Source organism: Pongo abelii, chromosome 1 (genome assembly GCF_028885655.2).
Source record: "Pongo abelii isolate AG06213 chromosome 1, NHGRI_mPonAbe1-v2.0_pri, whole genome shotgun sequence".
Lineage (NCBI taxonomy): Eukaryota > Metazoa > Chordata > Mammalia > Primates > Hominidae > Pongo > Pongo abelii.
In genome coordinates, this window is record NC_071985.2 from 205,810,474 (window position 1) to 205,834,213 (window position 23,740).

The 23,740-nt window shown below is 44.4% G+C and overlaps 1 protein-coding gene and 1 non-coding gene across 10 annotated transcripts; both read right to left on the reverse strand.

The window, feature by feature from the left end:
• Positions 1-209: 209 nt before the first annotated feature.
• On the reverse strand, positions 210-23,140 carry PPP1R8 (protein phosphatase 1 regulatory subunit 8). 9 transcript variants are annotated; one of them, XM_054538982.1, is made up of 10 exons: positions 22,869-23,140; positions 22,016-22,133; positions 20,843-21,029; positions 18,922-18,982; positions 12,709-12,862; positions 10,310-10,530; positions 8,218-8,362; positions 4,824-4,888; positions 1,472-1,793; positions 210-346 (listed from the first exon to the last, which is right to left on the reverse strand). In XM_054538982.1, exons 3-10 carry the CDS (start codon positions 20,896-20,898, stop codon positions 234-236), a joined length of 1,137 nt encoding a protein of 378 aa, XP_054394957.1. In that variant the 5' UTR covers positions 20,899-21,029; positions 22,016-22,133; positions 22,869-23,140; the 3' UTR covers positions 210-233. The 9 variants fall into 9 exon arrangements, with proteins under 9 accessions (XP_054394957.1, XP_054394942.1, XP_054394949.1 ...); XM_054538967.1 differs by having other exon boundaries at positions 23,053-23,110; XM_054538974.1 differs by having other exon boundaries at positions 22,873-23,089.
• On the reverse strand, positions 17,172-17,337 carry LOC112131416 (small Cajal body-specific RNA 1). Its single transcript, XR_002913493.1, has one exon. It is a non-coding gene; the product is annotated as a small Cajal body-specific RNA 1 (non-coding RNA).
• Positions 23,141-23,740: the final 600 nt, after the last annotated feature.

The window sequence follows — 23,740 nt, forward strand, 5'->3', positions numbered from 1 at the left end:
ACTTACCTTTAGCTTCTATTTGCTCCTGTGTCACCAAGCTATGGCTCAAATGCACAGAGCTCTAACCGCAGGGTGGGGGATTGGGCTTATGCAAACGCCCTAAAGCCTGGTCTCCTGTCATGAGGTCTCCTGATGAAGGGCACCAAGCACTTCCGAACCAACGCTGCTTTGTGATGCTTCAGTCTGGGGACTAGATTCTCTCATTAGAATTTCCACACTCATTTAGGGCATCTTTATTTGTAATATAATGGGGATGGAGCATTGCCTCCCAAGCCCAGTGACTGTGCCTTTAGCAAACATTTCCAGATGGCAGTGGCAATCAGTGACTGACAGACAAATTCACAGCCTGCACCCAAATGACAAAAGTTACGTTTAATTTACAATGTAATAAAGGTTACAGGTAAAAAGCTACACATAAAGCATGAAAAGGCCTATTACACAAATGTACAAATCTCTGTACAAAGCTTGTATCAATGTTTCCTAACTTTGTCTCCTATGTTTGTTAGCCAGGTCTAGTCTTGGAGCTCTGAATAACAAGAGCTCTCAATTGAGGGGGGAAAGAGCCTCCAAACTGACATCTAAAAATTCCTCTTAGAGACACCAGTTACTTCCAAACAAATCTCTTCCTTTTTAATTTGAATTACCCCAACTGGTCATATCCTTTGAAAACTGCCTTCATAATACAGTTAAAAGTAATGCCTTAGAGTAGAGGACAGTATTCTGGAATTAAATAAGAAACTTCAGCAGGTGGAGTGCTCAGGTTTGACAAGAAAAACAGGTAAATTTCCAACAATACTGTAAGTTAAAACTATAAACCTGTGTCTATGGCACCAGTCACAGATGAAGGAAAATCGAAATGTTTTCATTCCAACAGGAAGGACAAATAGAAAAGCCTAACTATTGGACCTCAAAACCACTGACCCAAGGAAACATTTTTTAGTTTAAACCTCAGCTTAACTGCAGAATTCTAAGCCTTCTTTTTGATCAAACTGAGATCTATGGCAACCCTTCTGCTACCTGGGACTTGCAAGGATAGTGAATATAAATTAGGCTGCTGGACCCCCAAGGCTGGTGATGCTACTGTAACGTCTACAGCTCTGGATTCAACCTGAGGGCCTGGGATATGTGACTTTACATAAAAACGATCCTAGAGAGTGGGAGAAAGAAAGGAGGTAGTGGAAGGCCTAGGAAAGAGTCAGGGCAGTCTATTGAAAAGGATATAAGAAGCCTTTCTCTACACTGCAAGTGTTGTGAAGACAGGTCTTTATGGGCTATTTCAACCCCACCCCCAATTGTCATATTACATGGTTAGGATGCCAGGAGACATTCTGAAAGACGATACCGCACACATGGAAAGTTTTTCCCCCTAGTTCATTAGCTCCCCATCACCCTTCCACCCCATTCCCACCCAATCCCACCCTTCTCCATGACCAAAAATATCAAATCAGTAAGGAAGGTGTGGGCTTCTTGCCTGGCCAAGCCTCTTTTGCATATTTCTTCTTCTTGGGTTCATTTACAGCTTCAGGGTTATAGACCGCAGGGTTTGGTGCAGGGTTCATGTTCACTGCTGACGGCACAACAGGAGTCAAGTCCACATCCGGGGCAAGGTTTGGGTATGGCATGGGCAAGCCACCGATGAGTGCTGTCCCATGGATGCCATGCGGCTGGGAGCCTGCTTCACTGTGTGTGGGGGGCAGGCCCCCGTAGAGTCCTCCGCTGAAGGCAAAGTTCTGCATGCGCCTGCTCCCTGATTCCTCCAGGCCCAGGGAGCCAGGGCCCTCCACACGCTTCTTCTACAGTTCACGATGAGGAAAGGGGAGAGATTGGAGAGAGAAGACAAGAGGTGAGGCCCAAGAGTGGTTAGCTTTTTCTATTCCAGCCTTAGAAAAATGGCTTTGGGAAAGGTTCCTAACTTCTAGCCTATTCTTTCCAGACAACCTATTTCATGATGTTGAAATCTTACGGTTTGAAGATACCTTTCCAGTCATCTATGATGGTTCCCAAACACTGCTCCATAAGAAAGTTTTCACCATCCTACATCAGCCAAGGATGATGTTGTGAGTTTTACATAAAGTAAAACATACCAATTTTAATGACTATTCTTTATCCTAAAGTTACATAGCTCAATTTCTTATTTCATATTAAAATGCCCTTTTAGGAGGAATACATGAAATCAGGAGTTTGAGACCAGCTTGGCCAACATGGCAAAACCCCATCTCTACTAAAAATACAAAAATTAGCCAGGCGTGGTGGCGGGGGCCTGTAATCACAGCTACTCGGGAGGCTGAGGCACAAGAATCACTTGAGGCAGAGGTTGCAATGAGCTGAGATGGTGCCACTGCACTCCAGCCTGGGTGACAGAGTGAGACTCTGTCTCAAAAATAAAAAACATTAAAAAAAAAGCCCTTTTAGGAAACGGAAATGACAAAAGATGGCAATAGGTATTTTACCCTTTTTTGAGGGGGAAAAAATGTGGTATCTTCATGTTTGGTGTCCAATTTTTTTTTTTTTTTTGAGACACAGTTTCACTCTTATTGCCCAGGCTGGAGTGTAATGGCTTGATCTCAGCTCACTGCAACCTCCGCCTCCTGGGTTCAAGCCATTCTCCTGCCTCAGCCTCCGGAGTAGCTGGGCTTACAGGCATGCGCCACCACGCCTGGCTAATTTTGTATTTTTAGTAGAGACGGGGTTTCTCCATGTTGGTCAGGCTGGTCTTGAACTCCGGACCTCAGGTGATCGGCCCGCCTCGGCCTCCCAATGTGCTGAGACTACAGGCGTGAGCCACCGCGCCCGACCTGGTGTCCAATTTTTAAACATTAATCTGAGAGCAAAACCAATCTACAGTGAAGAAAATATTTACTGGCTGCCTGGGCCTGGGAGTGGGCTGCTGTAAAGGGCTATGAGGCAACTTTTTGGAGTGAGGGAAATCTTCTCTATCTTGATTATGGTGGTGGTTACACATATATTTGCCAAAACTATACACATAAATGTGTAGATTTTATTATATGTAAATTATACTGCAATAAAATTGACATAAAACTATACACCTGTTGATTTGGTACTTTAATGACAAGAAAACATTCCAAAGGAATAACAACAACAAAAAAAAAGCTCAAGGGGCATTATGGAGTCCCACAGAAAAACATCTACTTTTCCACACTAGACTAAAGCTCATGAAACATCCTCCTCGCTCCTATACTCCTTTTGGATTAAACAAAGTCTAAGCAGGAACTCTCACAGATCTTACTTAGTCTAACATATTTTAGAGATTTTTTTTTTTTATAAAAAGTAAAACTTTCTATATCATCTCTAACCAGCATTTTCTAATCACCTTCTGAATATTAACAGGGATCTCACTACTCTTAAGGGGAAGTTTGTTGCTGTTTGGACAGTTCTAGCTATCTGGTAGTTCTTCTACATGTTGAACGATCGGAGCATCTCTGTAACTTCTTGGTTCTTCAACATACGATCTTTTTCTTTTTCTTTTTTTTTTTTTTTTTTTTTTTTAGATGGAGTCTCGCTGTCGCCCAGGCTGGAGTGCAGTGGCGTGATCTTGGCTCACTGCAAGCTCCACCCCCCGGGTTCACGCCATTCTCCTGCCTCAGCCTCCCGAGTAGCTGGGACTACAGGCGCCCACCACCACGCCTGGCTAATTTTTTTTTGTATTTTCAGTAGAGATGGGGTTTCACCGTGTTCGCCAGGATGGTCTCGATCTCCTGACCTTGTAATCCACCTGCCTCGGCCTCCCAAAGTGCTGGGATTACAGGTGTGAGCCACCGCGCCCAGCCAACATACTTATCTTTAAACTTAATCCACATCTGGGCTGACATTCCTATCTGTGCCATTGCCACTCATCAAATAAAGGCATGACAAACTGTGTGGTATTGCAATAATGCATCTCCTCCACCTAATAGCTTACTTTGAGTCCGAAGAGAAAGGCCAAAAGAAGGTGGGCCTCTCTCTGCACCCCTCTGGAAAATGAATTTACAGATTCACATTGCACATTATTTACATGAAACATCAAGCTGGCTAGTTACCTACAGCCTTTCTGTGGTACTCCAGGATTCCCTAAACATAGATTTCATTTCCACAGAATGAGATATGGGAGAGGAGCATGGTATGTATTTTAAAATTAAGCACTCACTCAACAGCACATAAAGAGCAGGTTATTATTTTTTTTTTTTGAGACGGAGTCTCGCTCTGTCGCCAGGCTGGAGTGCAGTGGCACGATCTCAGCTCACTGCAACTTCTGCCTCCCCGGTTCTAGCAATTCTCCCGCCTCAACCTCCCAATTAGCTGAGACTACAGGAATGCGCCACCACACCCAGCTAATTTTTGTATCTTTAGTAGAGACAGGGTTTCACCATGTTGGCCAGGATGGTCTCAATCTCTTTTTTTTTTTTTTTTTTGAGACGGAGTCTTGCTCTGTTGCCCAGGCTGGAGAGCAATGGTGCGATCTTGGCTCACTGCAACCTCTGCCTCCCAGGTTCAAGAGATTCTCCTGCCTCAGCCTCCCGAGTAGCTGGGATTACAGAGGCCTACCACCACGCCCGGCTAATTTTTGTATTTTTAGTAGAGACAGGGTTTCACTATGTTGGCCAGGTTGGTATCGAACTCCTGACCTCAGGTGATCTGCCTGCCTTGGCCTCCCAAAGTGCTGGGATTACAAGTGTGAGCCACTGCACCTGGCCTTGATCTCTTGACCTCTTGATCTGCCTGCCTCGGCCTCCCAAAGTGCTTGGATTACAGGCATAAGCCAACGTGCCTGGCCTAAAGAGCAGGTTTTAAAACACAGACTGTATGGCATTTCATGTGCTTCCTACCTTGACTGGGACCACTGCAGTTTGCACCATGTTCCTGAATCGACCAACTGAGGGATCCACATCCTCTGCAAAAAGAGAAGAGGGCAGGGTTGGGTTGGTACTTTACTGGAAGGAATAAGGGCACAGGGGTCACTGCAAACAAACCATCACAACAACTCATATTAAAATTGTAAAACACAGAGAGTGCTTCCTGGGTGCTGGGCATCGTGCTAAATCCTCACAAAGACCCTGTGACGCAGGTACTACCACAATCAACATTTAGTAGATGAGAAAGCAAACTGAGGCTTGGAGGAGCAAAGTGACTGGCCCAGTTGCTCTGGTGGAGAGGACAGGAGCCAGGACTTGAGTCCAAGTAGTTCAAAACAGGCCTGTGATCTGCACCAATGTGCTGTGCTGCCTTCCCCCAAGTTCTTTCCCATTCTGTATAACTCCCTCTTTTGAGGGGAAAGAAGAGTAGACATTATCAGTTCCATATCAGTGACAAAACAATGACATGTCAACAGGTCACATATCAAATGCCTTGCTAATGCCTGCTTATTAGCAAAAAACAGATTTTGGTTTCAAAGCCAGGGCTTCAAACTGAACCTGGCCTTTTGACTTGAATGGCCTGAACTGTATATAAGCAAGACTTGCACTAAAGGCTCTGATGCCCCCGTCTACACAGGAAATGAAGAGCAAGATACTGTCCCACCCTTGATGAACTCATAGTCACAGAGCCAGATAGGCTACAACACAGAGGTGCTTCAAGAGAAGTGCACAACAGTGTTTCTGGAGCACAGAGGGGATGACTGGGCTGGATCACCAAGGATGGTGGAGTTTTCTCACTGAAGGTTGAATGTGTGGAAATAGGCAGAGGCACCAACTTATGTACCACTACTAGAGAAAACTACTCCAAGCCCCAGTTAACTTAATATAGTGATAGAGAAGGAATCGTTTCCCTAATAGATGTTGTAATCTTATTTTCAATGAGGTTGCTTGTTATTGAAAGAAACACTCCCGGCCGGGCACGGTGGCTCACGCCTGTAATCCCAGCACTTTGGGAGGCCGAGGCGGGCAGATCATGAGGTCAGGAGATCGAAACCATCCTGGCTAACACGGTGAAACTCCGTCTCTACTAAAAAATACAAAAAATTAGCCGGGTATGGTGGCAGGCGCCTGTAGTCCCAGTTACTCGGGAGGCTGAGGCAGGAGAATGGCATGAACCCGGGAGGTGGAGCTTGCAGTGAGCCACCAAGATCGCGCCACTGCACTCCAGCCTGCGCGACAGACCAAGACGCCGTCTCAAAAAAAAAAAAGAAAGAAAGAAACACTCCCAGAAATCCCTTTGGAAGACAAAGAATCACTATTTAATTTGAGTAATTATAATTAGCCCCTGGTTTATTTGCTTTAAGTCTGGATTTTCACATATTAGGATCCATGCCTTTAAAGAGGACACTCTGGTATTATGTTCACCATCAAGCTATGCTCAATGAACAAATGGCTTCTATATAGAAGAGAAAGGACAAAAATATCCAAGCTCATTAAGAAAGAGACAATGTCTCTAAAAAGGTATCTCCCATGGCCCCTCTGGTTTCAGAGCCTGTGCTCTTAACCACTATGCTATACTGCCTGAATACATTTCCCTAAGAAAGCTCGAGGGCACTAATTTTCTTTCTTTCTTTCTTTTTTTTTTTTTGAAAGGGAGTCTCGCTCTGTCGCCCAGGCTGGAGTGCAGTGGCCCCATTTCGGCTCACTGCAAGCTCCGCCTCCCGGGTTCATGCCATTCTCCTGCCTCAGCCTCCTGAGTAGCTGGGACTACAGGTGCCCGCCACCACGCCCGGCTAATTTTTTGTATTTTTAGTAGAGATGGGGTTTCACTGTATTAGCCAGCATGGTCTCGATCTCCTGACCTCGTGATCCGCCCACCTCGGCCTCCCAAAGTGCTGGGATTATAGGCGTGAGCCACCGCGCCCTGCCGAGGGCACTAATTTTCAGTGACAAAAACAGAGCAGATCAGATCCTCACTCCTGAAAGAGACTTAAGAAATTTGTCTAGTCCAGTGGTTCCCAAATTGCTGGCTGTTGTACAAACAGGAGCTCATTAAAAAATATAAATTTTGGGCTGGGCGCAGCAGCTCACGCCTGTAATCCTAGCACTTTGGGAGGCTGAGAGCAGATCACCTGAGGTCAGGAGTTCAAAACCAGCCTGGCCAACATGGTGAAAACCCGTCTCTACTAAAAATACAAAAAAATTAGCCAGGTGTGGTGGCAGAAGCCTATAATCCCAGCTACTTGGGAGGCTGAGGCAGGAGAATCACTTGAACCCGGGAGGCGGAGGTTGCATGAGCCGAGGTTGTGCCACTGCACTCCAGCCTGGGTGACAGAACGAGACTCCGTCTCAAAAAATAAATAAATAAAAATAAAAAATAAAAAAAATTTCAGCCAGGCATGGGGGCTCATGCCTGTAATCCCAGTGCTTTGGGAGACTGAGGCAGGAGGATCGCTTAAGCCCAGGAGTTCAAGACCAGCCTGGGCAACATGATGAAACCCCATTTCTACAAAACATATGACAATTAGCTGAGCGTGGTGACGCGCACTTGTTGTTCCAGATACTCAGGAGGTTGAGGTGGGAGGATCACCTGAGCCTGGGTGGTCAAGGCTGTAGTGAGCCGTGACTGTGCCACTGCACTCTAGCCTGGGCGACAGAATGAGATCGTGTCTCACACACACTCAAAAAAGAAAAACTAAAAAATATATAAATTTCTAGGTCCAACCCTGGAAACTCTTTTTTTGGAGACAGTCTCACTCTGTCACCCAGGTGGGAATGCAGAGGCACAATCTCGGCTCACTGCAACCCCTGCCTCCCAGGTTTAAGCGATTCTCCCGCCTCAGCTTCCCAAGTAGCTGGGACTGCAGGTGTGTGCCACCATGCCTGGCTGATTTTTGTATTTTTTGTAGAGACAGGGTTCTGCCATGTTGGCCACCCTGGTCTTGAAATCCTGGCCTCAAGCAATCCACCAACTTCAACCTTCCAAAGTGCTGGGATTACAGGCGTGAGCCACTACGCCTGACCAACCACAGCTTTTTCTTTCTTTTTTTTTTTTTTGTCACCTAGGCTGGAGTGCAGTGGCGCAATCCTGGCTCACTGCAGCTTCTGCCTCCTGGGTTCAAGCAATTCTCCTGCCTTAACCTCCCAAGTAGCTGGGACTACAGGCGAGCACCACCATGCCCAGCTAATTTTTGTATTTTTTTAATAGAGACGGGGTTTCACCTTGTTGGCCAGGCTAGTCTTGAACTCCTGACCTTAAGTGATCCACCCTCCTCGGCCTCCCAAAGTGCTAGGACTACAGGCGTGAGCCACTGCGCCTGGGCCAACCACAGCTTTTTCATCAGAATAAACTAGCAAGATACCTCACCTGGGTTGATGATCTCATCATCCTCACTGAATGTCACCCGTGAGTTCTTCCTCTTCCTCTTTGGTCTTTGAATGTCCAGATTTCCCTCCTCAATGGTAAGGGTAGAAATCCGCTTGTTGTGGGCAGTGTTGAACTCTGTCAGGTTCTAAGCCAGGGTTCATATAGCAAAGACAGCAGTCAGTACAAAGGGAATCTGATGGAGAACATCACACTAAATAAAGGTCAGGAAGGCATGAGGGGCCAATCTTGACCTCCAAAGGGAGTTGAGATGCTTCTGCATTTAGAGAAGATTCATACTGTCCCAAGACTACTAATACTAACAAGTCTCAAGTCTCATTAGAAAGAATGTGGAACATCCTCATTGACTAGTGGGGCAGTGATATTCAAGAGGGTAAGGGCCTTGAGGTGAGAACAGGTGATCTGTGCAAATATCCTTGAGCTGTGTTTTTTGTTATTGCTGAAGAAAGGCTATCATGTCTTTACGCCCACAACAAGCTGAGAATTAAAAGGAAATGTGGCTGGGAGGAACGCCAAGAATTGTTTTTAAGTAACAAAATTGAGATGAAAAAGGACAACTGGCTGCTTCCTTCCTAGTAGCTTTCTCCTTTAAAATTAAGGACACTGCTAGTGCACTTAATTTTTGGCGTTAATATTTTGTCATGCCCCATCCTGTGTCTGGCCCCAATTCTATTCATAACTATCTCAATAATTAACTTGGCCTTAGCTCTGTTGCTTGCCTCTTCCCAATCCACTGAAATTATTCCTTTCTGGTACAAACCACCAGTTTGAGATATTCTAAATGTCTTAAGAATGAAGATCCAGGGAGTACCTAACATACTGAACAAAAAGCCATGTAAGCATAGCAGCAGCCTGGATAGAGGTGGCCTAAAGGGGAAATGGGCAACAGCAAGGTCCCTGGCTATGAAGCCACTTCTTCAAAACAAAACGACTTCTTAATTGTACAATTTCTTTTTTTTTTTTTTTGAGACGGAGTTTCGCTTTTGTTGCCCAGGCGGGAGTGCAATGGTGCGATCTTGGCTCACCACAACCTCCGCCTCCCGGGTTCAAGTGACTCTCCTGCCTCAGCCTCCTGAGTAGCTGGGATTACAGGCATGCACCACTACACCCGGCTAATTTTTTGTAGTTTTAGTAGAGATGGGGTTTCTCCATGTTGGTCAGGCTGGTCTCGAACTCCAGACCTCAGGTGATCCGCCCACCTCGGCCACCCAAAGTGCTGGGGTTACAGGCGTGAGCCACTGTGCCCGGCCTAAATTGTACAATTTCTATCGTGCTTTTCTTCCTAAGAGCCAGGAAACTGCCTTGGTGTACAGGAATAGTAAATGCAGGTGGGTGGTTAAGGACATGATTGCATTTGGTCTATTTGAACAGACCAATCACACCAGTGCAGTGACAGATATGTAAAGGACTACAGCCACACCAACCTACTGGGGTCAGCCTCAAAAAAGGAAAACTTCTAGCACCTTAAAATTAAATCTTATAAAATTCATGGCCCTCAGGACAGCGAGGCCCATGGAAGAACAAAAGCAGTCTGGCTCTATTCAGAAGATTCCTGGGCTGTTCAGATAGCACCAAAAAAAGCTACATGAATGAATGAAAGTGTCAGTCTCTCTAAACTAGTGCTGTCTGACAGAACTTTCTGTGAGGATGAAAACATTCTTTCTTTGCACTAGCCGACATAGCAGCCACTAGCCATATGTGACTACATAATACTTGAAATATTGTTAGTGGCTACCATATTGGACAGCATTAGCTCTAAGCAGTCAAGGGACAGAGAAATGTAGCTTCCAGTCTTAGCTTCTAACAGCCAGTGAAGGTGCACAAAACAGCTCAAGGAGACTAGTGGCTGGGACTCAGCCTCCCTGTTAGGCCTGGTGATACACAACCAAATCCATGCAATGTGGCTCTCCGAGAGCTGTCACAGCTGGCCACACCAGATTGCCAAAGGCGCATTACTGGACTCAAGAGAACCCCCTGCTGCTAAGTCACTGGCATTTCCAGCTACACAGAACAGCTATATACTCCAAAAACCAGGGTCCCCAAAGACAAAACAATGACATAAATAGGGAATTACATCAAGCTCAGTTTCCTCCTCTGGAAGCCCCAGTAAGCCCTTGAGTTCATCATCCTCTCCACCCATCTTCTCATCTCCTTTCACAGCCGATGGCAATGTCTGAGGCTTCTCGCGCAGAGTGTATGCCCTTGTGGATGCGCCAAATGAGACCGTGGAATCGATGGGAATTTGCTGAGGCTTGTGAGGTTCCAACCGAATGTGACCCAAGAAAGTGCCGTGTGCTGGGAATAACCAAATCAGAAATGTAAGGGGGAAAACAAAAACAACCTGAGTTTTAGAAGGAAGAGTATGATCGCCAACTCTCTTATCAGGTCAGCTTCCCCCTAGCACATCAGTTTTGCTTTTATGTCTGTTTTTAATTTATTTTAAAAATGCCATAGTCAGGATCATGGTCAGAAACTCCAGCTTTTTAAAAAATGAAAATGGCACTGGGTCCACCACATCCATCATGTGTTACAGTGAGAAGGAAACTCCCTCACTGAGCCTTGAATCTCCTCGGTGGGTTTCTTATATCCTCAGACCTATTGTTCCCCCAAATAATAAATACCACTGTCCATTCTCTGCTGCCACACAGGCTTGGCTCCATTCTGGGTCAAATAAGAATGGCTCCAATCCAGCAGAAGCCATGCCTCCCAAAGCAGGAGCTGGACATCACTGTAGTTTTCCCTCTCCAGCCCCAAGTCAAAGGAATATAGAAATTGCTGGCCTGGTGGCAGTTATGCTTAGGTTTTCCCCAGGACAAGAAAGTGCTTGGCTGAAACAGGTGCAATATCAATGCCAAAGCAAGCCAAAATCCTACTATAGATTCTGAATATTTTCCCCTGTTGGCATTCTGCATGTTATAAAATGGGAGAGAAAAGATAAGTATTTGCGAGACAAAGCTCTCCAAGACCCTTATATAAGCAGATTAGGATGATGTGTGATTAGGGTGATTAGGTATGTTTCTGCGTGTGGTAGTAGGAGAGTGGTGGAGTCCAACATGATATGCCCATGAAGCAGGACCCTTTACATTTTACACTGTATTCACACATGGGCAAAATGAACAAAATTCAGGGCCCCATGCAGTTAAATCTCAATTGCATTTCTGTGGATTATCTTAGGCGAAGTTTAAACTCTTATTAATTGGTGTATGCTTATGGATACTTCAATTAATTAATATTTATGGATTATTTTTTATTTTTTTGAGGTAGGGCTTGCTCCGTCACCCAGACTGGAGTACAATCATGTGATAATGGCTCGCTGCAACCTCCACCTCCTGGGCTCAAACAATCCTCCCACTTAAGCCTCCCAAGCAGCTGGGACCATAGTGCACTCCACAATACAGGGCTAATTTTTTGTATTTTTTGTAAAGACGCGGGTCTCGTTACATTGCTTATGCTGGTCTTGAACTCCTGGGCTTGAGAGATTCACTGACATCGGCCTCCCAAAGTGCTGGGATTACAGGTGTGAGTCACCATGCCTGGCCTTGCTTATGGAATTAAAACGGGTATTATTCATAGTCAAAGCAAAACAGAGATGGGATAAAGAACCAGAATAATGAAATTTTCCTCAAGACAATCATTCTTAAAATGCCCTATATTGCTGCTCTATTACATTAATGGAGCTAATCATGGCTTCTGCTTAAACAGAATCACAATTTATTATGGTCCTATAAACACTTGAACACACATGGTCCCTAGTTCCTGGGTGCCTTTTTCCTTTTCTTTTTTTTTATTTTTTTGAGACAGAATCTTGCTGTGTTGCCTAGGCTAGAGTGCAGTGGCATGATCTCAGCTCACTGAATCCTTCCCCTCCTGGGTTCAAGCGATTCTCCTGCCTCAGCCTCCCGAGAAGCTGGAATTACAGGCACCCGCCGCCACCCCCAGCTAATTTTTGTATTTTTGGTAGAGGCGAGGTTTCACCATATTGGCCAGGCTGGTCTCAAACTCCTGGCCTCAAATGATTCGCTCACCTCGGCCTCCCAAAGTGCTGGGATTACAGGAGTGAGCCACTGCACCCAGCTCTTTTTTGTTTGTTTGTTTGTTTTTAAGAGATGGGGTCTTGTTCTGTCACCCGGACTGGAGTGCAATGGTGTGATCATAGCTCACTGCAGTCTTGAACTCCTGGGCTCAAGTGATCCTCCCGCCTCAGCTTCCCGAGTAGCTACAGGTGTGAGCCCCCACACCCAGCTTATATTTGCTTATTGATTCCTCCAGGACAGTGCTCCCCAAGCCCCTCTTCTCTCCACAGTCAGTTAGCAATTATCTCAGGAAAATAGAAAAATCACAGAAATAGAGAAGGGTGGATTTAAAAACCAAACATTAACTTTTTCCATAAAACATAATTTCCAAACTAAAGAACCCAAAGAGTATTTTCATATTGCCTAAAGGTAACATGTGAATTGGGAGGGAGTTACTTACTACTGTTGAGATCTATCAGGAAAACTCTCTTCAGATGCTTGTGGTAGACAAGTGCAGCATGGACCCGAGAGCAAGACTGGTGGTCAATGGTAAAGTCACACAAATCAGGGTTTCTCCCAAATAAGTAATACTTCTTCTCATCAATAATCAGTTTCTAAATAAATATTAAATTAAATATTACTTAAATCTTGTTTCAACAGCATTTACCAAAAACTCTCCCAAATAGAGAATTCTGAGTAGATAAAATTCCTTTCCATTAGATTGAGTAATAACTCCATCTCCTTGCATCAAAAAAAGAAAAATAAATCCTTTCCAAGGAGAAAAAAATATCTCCTGTTATTCTTCAACATAAAGTACTCAGAATAATTTACTAAAATAACATTTTTTGGAGAATGGATGGTAATTCATCTCCTCAATGTAGTGTTTGTCTAGTGTTGGTATGAAAATAACTTTTCTTTTTCTTTTTTGTTTCTGAGATGGAGTCTCACTCTGTTGCCCAGGCTGGAGTACAGTGGCATGATCTTGGCTCACTGCAACCTCCGCCTCCTGGGTTCAAACAATTCTCCTGCCTCAGCCTCCCGAGGAGCTGGGACTAATACAGGCGTGCACCACCACATTCAGCTAATTTTTTTTTTTTTTTTTTTTTTTTTGAGATGGAGTCTCACCCCGTCACCCAGGTTGGAGTGCAATGGTGCAATCTTGGCTCACTGCAATCTCCACCTCCTGCATTCAAGTGATTCTCCTGCCTCAGCCTCCCAAGTAGCTGGGATTACAGGCGCGCACCACCATGCCCGGCTAATTTTTTGTATCTTTAGTAGAGATGGGGTTTTACCATGTTGGCCAGGCTGGTCTCGAACTCCTGACCTTATGATCCGCCCATCTCGGCCTCCCAAAGTGCTGGGATTACAGGCGTGAGCCACTGAGCCCAGCCTAATTTTTGTATTTTTTAGTAAAGAGGGGGTTTCATCATACTGACCAGGTTGGTCTTGAACTCCTGACCGCATGATCTGCCCACCTTGGCATCCTAAAGTGCTGGGATTACAGGTGTGAGCCACCACAGCTGGCCAACTTCTCTTTTTTTTTGAGACGAAGTCTCGCTCTGTCGCCCAGTCTGGAGTGCAGAGGCGCGATCTCCGCTCACTGCAACCTCCGCCTCCTGGGTTCAAGCGATTCTCCTGTCTCAGCCTCGCAAGTAGCTGAGATTACAGGTGCCCGCCACCACGCCCAGCTAATTTTTTGTATTTTTAGTGGGGGTTTCACCGTGTTAGCCAGGATGGTTTCGTTCTCCTGACCTCATGATCTGCCCTCCTCAGCCTCCCAAAGTGCTGGGATTACAAGTGTGAGCCACCCGCTGCGTCCGACCCAACTTTTCTTAATTCTATTAGATATAAGTGGCCTGCCTTCAACACAGTAACAATTCTTTTTTTTTTTTTTTTTTTTTTGAGACGAGTCTCGTTCCGTCACCCAGGCTGGAGTGCAGTGGCGCAATCTCGGCTCACTACAAGCTCTGCCTCCCGGGTTCACACAATTCTCCTGCCTCAGCCTCCCGAGTAGCTGGGACTACAGGCATGTGCCACCACGCCCAGCTAATTTTTTTGTATTTTTAGTAGAGACAGGGTTTCACCGTGTTAGCCAGGATGGTCTTGATCTCCTGACCTCATGATCCGCCCGCCTCGGACTCCCAAAGTGCTGGGATTACAGGGGTGAGCCACCACGCCTGGCTTGAGATCAACAACTGTATGAAGAGTTGCTGTCTTCTGAAAAAAGGTTCTGTTGGATCTTAATTTTAGATCAATTGGAAACAAGAAGCACAATGCATGTCTATAAAGTAACAAGATTGCTTTTAGCCTAGTGAAACCGAAAAAAATGTAATAAGATTGCTTCTCAGAAAATAAACATTCAAATGTATATTTGGGAAAGGAATGAAGTGTAAACACCTATTTCTGTTCTAATCATGCTGCCATAGTCCCAAAGTATTTTTGTTTGTTTTTGAGACAGTCTCGTTCTGTCGCCCAGGCTGGAGTACAGTGGTGCAATCTCAGCTCACTGCAGCCTCCACCTCCCAGGTTCAAGCGGTTCTCCTACCTCAGCCTCCTGAGTAGCTGAGGTTTATGGTGCCCACCACCACACCTGACTAATTTTTGCATTTTTAGTAGAGATGGGGGTTTCACCATGTTACCCAGGCTGGTCTCGAACTCCTGACCTCAGGTGAACTGCCAGCCTCAACCTCCCAAAGTGCTGGGATTACCAGTGTTAGCCACCGTGCTACACCTGAGCTAAATTTAGCTTTATAAAAAACTTGCTGGCTGGGTGCGGTGGCTCACACCTGTAATCCTGGCACTTTGGGAGGCTGAGGCAGGCGGATCACAAGGTCAGGAGATCAAAACCATTCTGGCTAACACAGTGAAACCCTGTCTCTACTAAAAATACAAAACAAAACAAAAAAATTAGCCAGGCGTGGTGGCGGGTGCCTGTAGTCCCAGCTACTCGGGAGGCTGAGGCAGGAGAATGGCATGACCCCAGGAGGCAGAGCTTGCAGTGAGCCGAGAGCGGGCCACTGCACTCCAGCCTGGGTGACAGAGCAAGACTCCATCTCAAAAACAAAAACAAACAAAAAAATGAAAATAAAAAACTTGCTATACCTGTCCTTATATTTCTTTTAATCCTGGATCAGTAAAGCCTTTGCCACAGATTGGTTATAAACTGGACTGTTATAGATGAAGGACTCTAGATGAATTATTGCTAAAGCTTCTTCCAGTGCTAGTGGTCTAGTAATCTAGTGGGAGCACTTGAGGAATAACTCTCATTTGGGTATGTTGTGTTTTTCCTTTAAACATGAGGTCTCATTAAACTCTAGTTCACATTTCACACTATACTCCTAAAATCCCTGAGAAAATATAGCACAAAGCTGAGTAGAGTATAGTCAAGTTAGTACCCGGCTGGGAATCAAGAAGCTTGTATTTCATTCCTGGTTAAGTCCTTTAACTCACAATGGGCTACTATTCTCCCCTTACAAAACCAAAAGATATACCTCATGCAAGCACACTTTCAGCACTGATTACAGTAACAACTGCTAGGCACTTCTATGCCACACACTATGCTATGAGTTTTACGTTACATCATTTCATCCTCACAACCACCCTATGAGGTGGATAATACTATTCTCTTCCTATTTTTATAAATGACAAAATTGAGGCATAAAGAAATTAACATACTCAAGTTCACACAGTTAGATACTTGTGGGCTGGGTTAGAAATTCAGATTTGTCTGGCTTCAGAGTCTAAGCTGTTTTAACCACATTATATATTTTCTTCATTCTACTTACATCAAAAAATGCACCATATGGCAAGGAATATTTTAAGGAGAGAATAAGTACTGTGGGTCACACTCTTTTCCTTAAACAATCACTTAGCCAGTTTCTTTCAAGCTCAGCCTTAAGGTTCAATTAATTCAGGCTAGCTTGGATATGTGGGTCACCTCTGGGAAACCCTATCTGGCAGTGCCCATCTGCTGCTGGAAGAGCTTGTTCTGGGCCCACACTACTATGGAGAACCAAGATTCAACAATAGCCTGACAGCTCAGTCAGTCACCTTCATGTCTGCTTTGACCCAGGGTTTTTAAGACTTGAGTTAAAAATAAGACATTATTTCAGGATTAAGAGAAAGCCCAGAAATTTCAACAACTTGTTCTCTCTAGGTAATAGCTATTCGGGCTGAATCTCATTGCACTTCTCATTCATATTTATATGCACATGGATTATGCTGTCACAAACTTAAATTTGCTAACCACAGTGCTCACAGATTGTGCTGAAGGAACATGAAAGACCACCAGCTCTTGGGTTCTAAAATAACAATGACTAAATTTCTATGAATCTAGGGTGCCAAAAGACATACTAGAGATTTAGGGATTTCTTTGAGAGGAAAAAAAAGAGGGCCTCCAAATTAAATGTACACATTCAGTATCAAAGGCACCCCAATTACAGAAATGTTACAATGTATGAATTTTTTTTTTTGAGATGGAGTCTTGCTTTGTTGCCCAGGCTGCAGTGCAGTGGTGCAATCTCTACTCACCGCAAACTCTGCCTCCTGGGTTCAAGCGATTCGCCTGCCTCAGCCTCCCAAGTAGCTGGGATTATAGGTGTGTGCCACTGCACCTGGCTAATTTTTTTATTTTTAGTAGAGACGGGGTTTTGCCACGCTGGCCAGGCTGGTCTTGAACTCATGACCTCAGGTGATCTGCCCGCCTCGGCCTCCCAAAGTGCTGGGAGGCCAGGTGTGAGCCGCCACCATGCCTAGCCAAAATGTATGGAATTTTAACAGAAAACAGTACGTCTTAAAACCAAGGAAATGTGTTAGATGTTGAACAATGTGCTGCTTCTGTCCAAGTGAATGAAATAATGCGCTGGCTTTCAACAGTCACTAAAGACATAGCTTCTTGACTAGCTATGACCAGTACCACTATCCAGTTGTGCCTCTGAGTTATAACTCAGAGTGTATCTTTACACACTGGGCTTAAAAGTCTCATGGCTTTTGTTTTAATATTGCACTTCTTAAACCCAGCTATCACAACACATCACAAGCCTTTGACACAAGGCTAGGATATAGACAGCTCGGTTAGTATCAAGTGCTAATCAAGTTTAAATCCAAAAATAAGCACATCTCAGGTCTACGCCTCTCAAGAATACAGTGATGTCTAAGGATTGTAACTTGACAACTTTGTGGCAACTCAGCACACTTAACAACATCGAAAGAGAACATTATCAGCTAATAGAAACCAATGATCAGAGGAGTGTCTGGCAAGTTAGAGTGTTCTGAAAATATAATACCAATTATTCCACAAAGGAATGTGATGTTATCATTAAGACTAGGCAACCCTGTCTGTTTCTTCCTGTTGCAAAGTAAAGATTTGCTAAATTCTAGTAATAAAACAGATCCCTGTATGTCTTCAAGCTTTGTGCTATTTAGCAACAAATATTTTGTAACTGTGGAACAATCTATAGTAAAAAAGGTTTTACAGATATTTTAGCTAAATTATTTCTTTGAATAATCTTGAGGTTTTAAATCTTTAAGAGAGAAGAACCCATGACAAAGGGGCTCTCTGTGACTGGCTGAGTCCATGATGTATTCATAACAGGAGAAATCATTAAAACTCGGGCATGCCTTAATACTTTGCAAAATACCTGGTTATCTCTACAACATCCCAAAAGTGACAACAATATATTTACAGAGTAACCTTCAAAAGATCTCAGATAGCTTTTCAATCTAGCAACCATGGAACTGCAACATTTTTATTAAATACCAAAAAACCACAATGAAAAAACTGCATTCAATAATGGGGCCTTGAACCTAAATTCTAGCTGAGCAAGCAAATATAAAATTGGTCTAATACAGGGAGACTCACAGCTACATGGTCATAGTGGGCTTAATATCCATCTCTTCGTAAATAAATAATACCGTAAGGATTATAAAAAATGCACGCAAACTAATAGCTAATAAAAACTCATGTTCTCTTGAACTCCTATGTGGTGTTCTCTCTAGAGGCTTGTATAAAAGCTGGAATTCTGCTAAACTTTTATAGTACTTAATTCAAATATAATTATGTAATTTTTTGGTGTGATTCTGTCTCTCCCACTGGATGACTTGAGGAGAGAAATCATGTTGGTTTTGCTTACTGCTGCAATCTGTATGCCAGGCACAGTAACTGGCACATAGTAAACACTCAATACATGTTTTGAAAGAATCAATTAATGAATTTCACCACAATTCCATTATCTTTTTGAGTAAGTGTCTTAGTTTACCACACTTCTTATAAGGAGTTGGGCCTGAATCTCTTAAAATTAACTTAGAAGTTAAACTCAATATATATCATTCACTTTCTTCAGTTACTGCATACCTTGCACGGTTTACACAACTCCATGTACTCAGGGAGAGGGAATTAACCAAGCTAACAGGGCTTCCAGTTTGACTGGGGCCCACAGGATCCATGACCTATTAAAACTCTTCATTTCAGAGAAGTCACAAAAAATTGAGTGTCTGTGGTAGACATAAGCTTTAAATGTGTGATGTCACCATGTGCTTTTAACAGAAAAAAAAATCAGGATGAAAGAAAGTAGCATTGCTGGAAAACAAAGCACAGGAGAGGGGGTGGAAAAGTGAGTCACTGGCAAAAATCTTTAGTGTGGTGGGCAAAAAAGGAAGACATGTATTTCCATACCTCAATTAGTTTGTCTCCTTTGACTACATCCAGATGTAAACCGGGAGGGGGCTTACCTGCCCTGAAAAATAAAAATAGAAAAAAGCATTTTCAGGATGAGTTTATAAATGCTATTTACAACCATTGTCCCATTCAACACTGCAGCTCTCCTACCAGCCTATAATTAGTTCATGTTCAAGCAGAAATGTCATCCACTTCACTGTTATTACAGCTCCATTCTACGTTTGACACTTACTTCCCTAGTGATTCAATTGCTCTGAAACAGATTTTAGTGGATCTGTATTTAGAGCAGCACCAAGAAACCTATATTTTAACACTGGATCTTCACCTCAGAGAAAGAGCTGCATAGAGAGTGCAAGTATGATAGCTGGGGCGGTCTGGTCACCTGGAGTTTGAATCTGAAATCTACACCTACTCCAATATCATATAAAGATTGAATAAATTAGTTGCTGTTTGGGGCTGATCAAGATTAGTCTCATCACAGAGTAAGCAAAGAGTACTGTCCTGAGCTCTGAAACCAAATCAGAGGTGCATAATTAGGGAACTAGGGCAATTCAAAATCACGCCCCATGAAACCAGGTACCAAATAAATATGTTACCCTTGAAACAGGTCTTTCTATAACAGCATGATTAGGGGAAGTTTCCTCTATATCCTACAGCCATACCATTCAAGGGAGACTCACATATGTCAAAGCACCTAACGGTGCCTGGTACCTACCAGATCCTAAGGAAAGGGTAGGTGATCTCAAAAACAGTGCTTTCTATGTTTGCTGTCTTGGCCCAAATTTGAAATCAATACAGCGAGGGATCAAAATGGATACAGAATTTGCAGACTGAAGCAACTATTACAAAAGTGCAAAGCGATCCAGAAAATAGCCACACATTTGCTTGCTTTTTGGGTTTGCTAATTTGAAGTTAGAAAAAAGAACCACCTCACTAGAACCTTCAGATTTGCACATGAAAAAACGTATCCTTGTCTAGCTAACTGAAGATGCAACATGGTCATCTCACAATCCTGCCCCAACCCCTCCTCTATGGAAAGGACAATGCACTGGACAAAAGGCCATTTTGTCCAGGAAAAAGGAATGTTACATCCAAAACATACTTTCTGAATTCCTGCTATGTGCCTGACTCAGGCCTAGGAGCTGGGAATACAAAGATGCAGTCTTTGCCCTTGAGGATGGCAATATAACGGGAGACAGAGACAAGTAACAAACAATACACTGCGATAAGCTACAGCACAAAAAAAACTCTTAATTCAGAAGCGTTTCCTTGTAAGGTAATTCATATTTATTCAACTGGTACCCTACTCAAAGCCCAAATTAAATTATTTCATTATTCCCAAGAACTTTCGAAGGGATAAAAAGGGTTCATGCCAACCATTACTAATGCCTACTAGTGCCACAGACTGGGAGCTCCCTGAGGGCAGGGATGGCGCTAACCTACCCTCGTGTTCTCTGTGGCAAACAGACAAGTGCCGCACGAGGGATGCAGCAACCACAGAGGGATGCAGGGCTCGGAGGTAGGGTTGGGGCCGGGGCTGGCTCGAGCGCGCTCGGGACGTACAGGAAGAGGCCAGGTGCGATGCTCCACGAGAGCACCAGGCACTCAGTCAAGAGTTGGGCGTAAGTTCGGGCCAAGGCCTCGAAGTGCTCCGGCGACTGGCTAATCGCTCAAAGGGGCTGCCTAAGTGAGTGCCTTTGAGCCCCCAACCCCAGGTTTCTTCAGTTCCTGGGCCTGGGCTCCAGGCTCTCGGTTCTTCAACACGTCGCCCGGCCCGGTGCAGCGAACAGTTTTTCCCCAACCATTCCAGGGTTTCTGAGCCGTTCGGCTCGCAGCAGAAAAGTAAAAAAAGAGCCGCCCTTCCAGCCCAGGCTAGCTCCGGCCGGGCCACTCTAGCCCTGGCCGCCCCGCCACTCACCAGGTTGGGCAATCGAACAGCGGGAGGGTAGAGCCGGAGTTCGCGGGTGCCGCCATCTTGCGTCTCCCCCTCCCATTTGGCGGTCCCGAAGCACGCCGGGAAACTGGAAGACCGAGAAGGGAAAAGCGGCATCCCAGCAGCCTGTGCGCACGCTCGCTCAAGCACGCACGTACGGGGGGCGGTGCTTCTAGTGGGGACAGAGAGTAGCTTTTGGGATTTTTTTTTTTTTCAGCGTGTGTGCGAGTTGGCCGTCTCTGGAAGTCTCCAGTGGTTAGTGTTTTCCTTGGCCAGGAGGTGTCAAAGGAAAAGGGGCTTTGTAGGGAGGGGAGTCAGTCTCCCCCTACGTCCTCCTGCAAACGCTTCTTGGCTCTAAAATCTTGGGACTAAGCCGGGCGCGATGGCTCACGTCTGTAATCCCAGCACTTTTGGAGGCTGAGGCGGGCGGATCACTTGAGGTCGGGAGTTTGAGACCAGCCTGACCAACATGGTGAAACCCCGTCTCTACTAAAAATACAAAAATTAGTCGAGCGTAGTGGCACATGCCTGTAATCCCAGTTACTTGGGAGGCTGAGGCAGGAGAATCGCTTGCACCCGTGAGGCAGAGGTTGCCGTGAGCCGAGATCACGCCATTGCACTCCAGCCTGGGCAACAGAGCGAGACTCCGTCTCAAAAAAAAAAAAAAAAAAAAAAAGAAAAGAAAAGAAAGAAGGAAAGAAAGAAAAAATCTGGGGACTACATCCTTCTCCAGAGTTTAGGTTAAGACCGTCAGCCTTTTGCCCTCAAAGCAGAGAAGCTAAAGAGCAAAACTCGGAGATTGGAGTGATTACTGTTTTTCCTCATCCAGCCCTTCTCCAAAAAGTGGCACCCTACTCACTTTTTTCTAATCCACGTTTAGGCCTGTAGATTATCAGGGAATCTGCATTAGGGGTCACCTAGTCTGTTTATGAAAACTCTGGACAAGCTGGAGCCAGGAGCAGGTCCAGTCAGAAAGCAGGGGTCCAAATCATCACTGTGCTTGGCTCAAATGGTTAATTTTTTAAAAAAGGATTTTTTGCTTTTGGTTATAGTACAAGGAAGCGTTAGGATTGCTGGCTTGCCCTAGATCACCAGCTGGCTTTAAGAGACCATTAGCAGGGCCTCTGGTTTTAATGGCATTGTCTGTTGAGCACTTACCTGGGCAAGTATGTATTTTATATGGATCATCTCACTTAATCCTGACAACGCTCTTGAGTTAGGTATTATTATAATTCCAGAGGAGAGGCTCAGAGAGATTGAGTTGCCCAGCTTCACCCTAGAACAAGTGGTAAGTGGGATCAAAAACCTAAACCTATATGATGCCGAAGGCCATGCTCATGAATCACTATTCTCTCTCACACTTTGATGTTGGTATATATTTATTATTAGCATGCAACTGATGCCCCTCTTTCACTTTTGTAGACGCCTTGGGAGGATTATCTGACCAGTTTTTCCTTTTTTAAATAAATAATTGCTAAGTTCCTGTTCATCCAGAAAGAGGCACTGCTCAGCAAGTTAAGGAATCTATGATGAAAGTAGTTCTTTTCTTGCTTTCATGCTACTGGTTCTGCAGAAAATCAGCCTATTCAAAAGATTTTTGCCCTTGATGAAGTCTCCAGCCATCAAGATTTAACTGCAATATAACTTAGAAGGAGCAAGAAGATCAAAAAAGTAACTGCAATATAACATTAACTTGGATTTTAAGATTATCAACTCTTAGGTAGACTGGAGAAACACCTTTTCCTCTGGCCTTTAAAGCACAATAAAATTATCCAGCAAGGATGGCGACTAAGCAGATCACTTATCAAATGGCCTGTTAATATCCTCCTTTTCAGCCTTGTGATTCCAAAGTAAGACTAGGCTGATTGGAAAAATTCAAATTCTAAACTTGGTTTCAATAAAAGAGAAATAATCCTATGTCCCTCTCTTCTGAATACAGGGCATGATTTTTTTAGAAGGAATTAGTCCCAAAAGTTTTTGAGTCTAACAGAAAAGAACAAGATACGTTTACCTACAGAAATTGTGTGGGCCTTTGAGGTTCTATGCTCCTTTTAGGCATAACGTGGTGTTGAAGCCATTTCTAGTTAGCAGTGACCTTATAGGATCTTATGGCAACTTTGTATTTCAACTTCTCAGCTTGTGTGATCCTTCTATTGCTGACTATAGACCCAGGAAACCTAAAAGCTACATCTTACCTTTCTAATTCTTTACTCCTTGGCCATGTTCTGTTTCTAGCACAGTAGATAGTCACACGTGGCACCTTATGCTTACCTAGGCCCTCATAAAGCAAAATGCTCTTTGTTTGGGCACCAATGATGTCAGTATAGACCAGCAAATAGAGGGCAAGCAATCTAGGTCCTTAACCTTTTAAAACAGACTGATGCACTAGCTGCCTTTGGATTTTGGTATCTCAATAAAGAGATTAGTATGTTGGCCTTTGATAGATTTCCTTAGAATAAGATCTAAAGACATTAGGAGCATATTGAGGTCGGAAAACTTTTTAAAATTTTAAAATTATTATGTTTTGAGACGAATCTTACTCTGTCACCTAGGCTGGAGTGCAGTGGCAGGATTTCAGCTCACTGCAACCTCCACCTCCCAGGTCCAAGCAATTCTCCTGTCTCACCTTCCCAAGTAGCTGGGATTACGGGCATGTGCCACCATACAGGGGGTTGTACCATGTTGGTGAGGCTGGTCTCGAACTCCTGACTTCAGGTGATCCGCCTGCCTCAGCTTCCCAAAGTGCTGGGATTACAGGTGTGAGCCACTGTGCCCTGCCAGAAAAAGTCTTGCTTTCGTCTCCCAGGCTGGAGTGCAATGGTGTGATTTCAGCTTACTGCAACCTCCACCCGCCAGGTTCAAGTGATTCTCCTGCCTCGGCCT

Coding starts and splice junctions, on each gene's coding strand:
- PPP1R8 (XM_054538982.1), bottom strand. CDS start 20,898: ATGGCGGCACCCGCGAACTCCGGCTCTACCCTCCCGCTGTTCGATTGC. Junction 4,889..8,217: donor TGATGAGATCATCAACCCAG/GTGAGGTATCTT, acceptor CTCTTTTTGCAG/AGGATGTGGATCCCTCAGTT. Junction 1,794..4,823: donor CTGCAGTGGTCCCAGTCAAG/GTAGGAAGCACA, acceptor CGTGAACTGTAG/AAGAAGCGTGTGGAGGGCCC.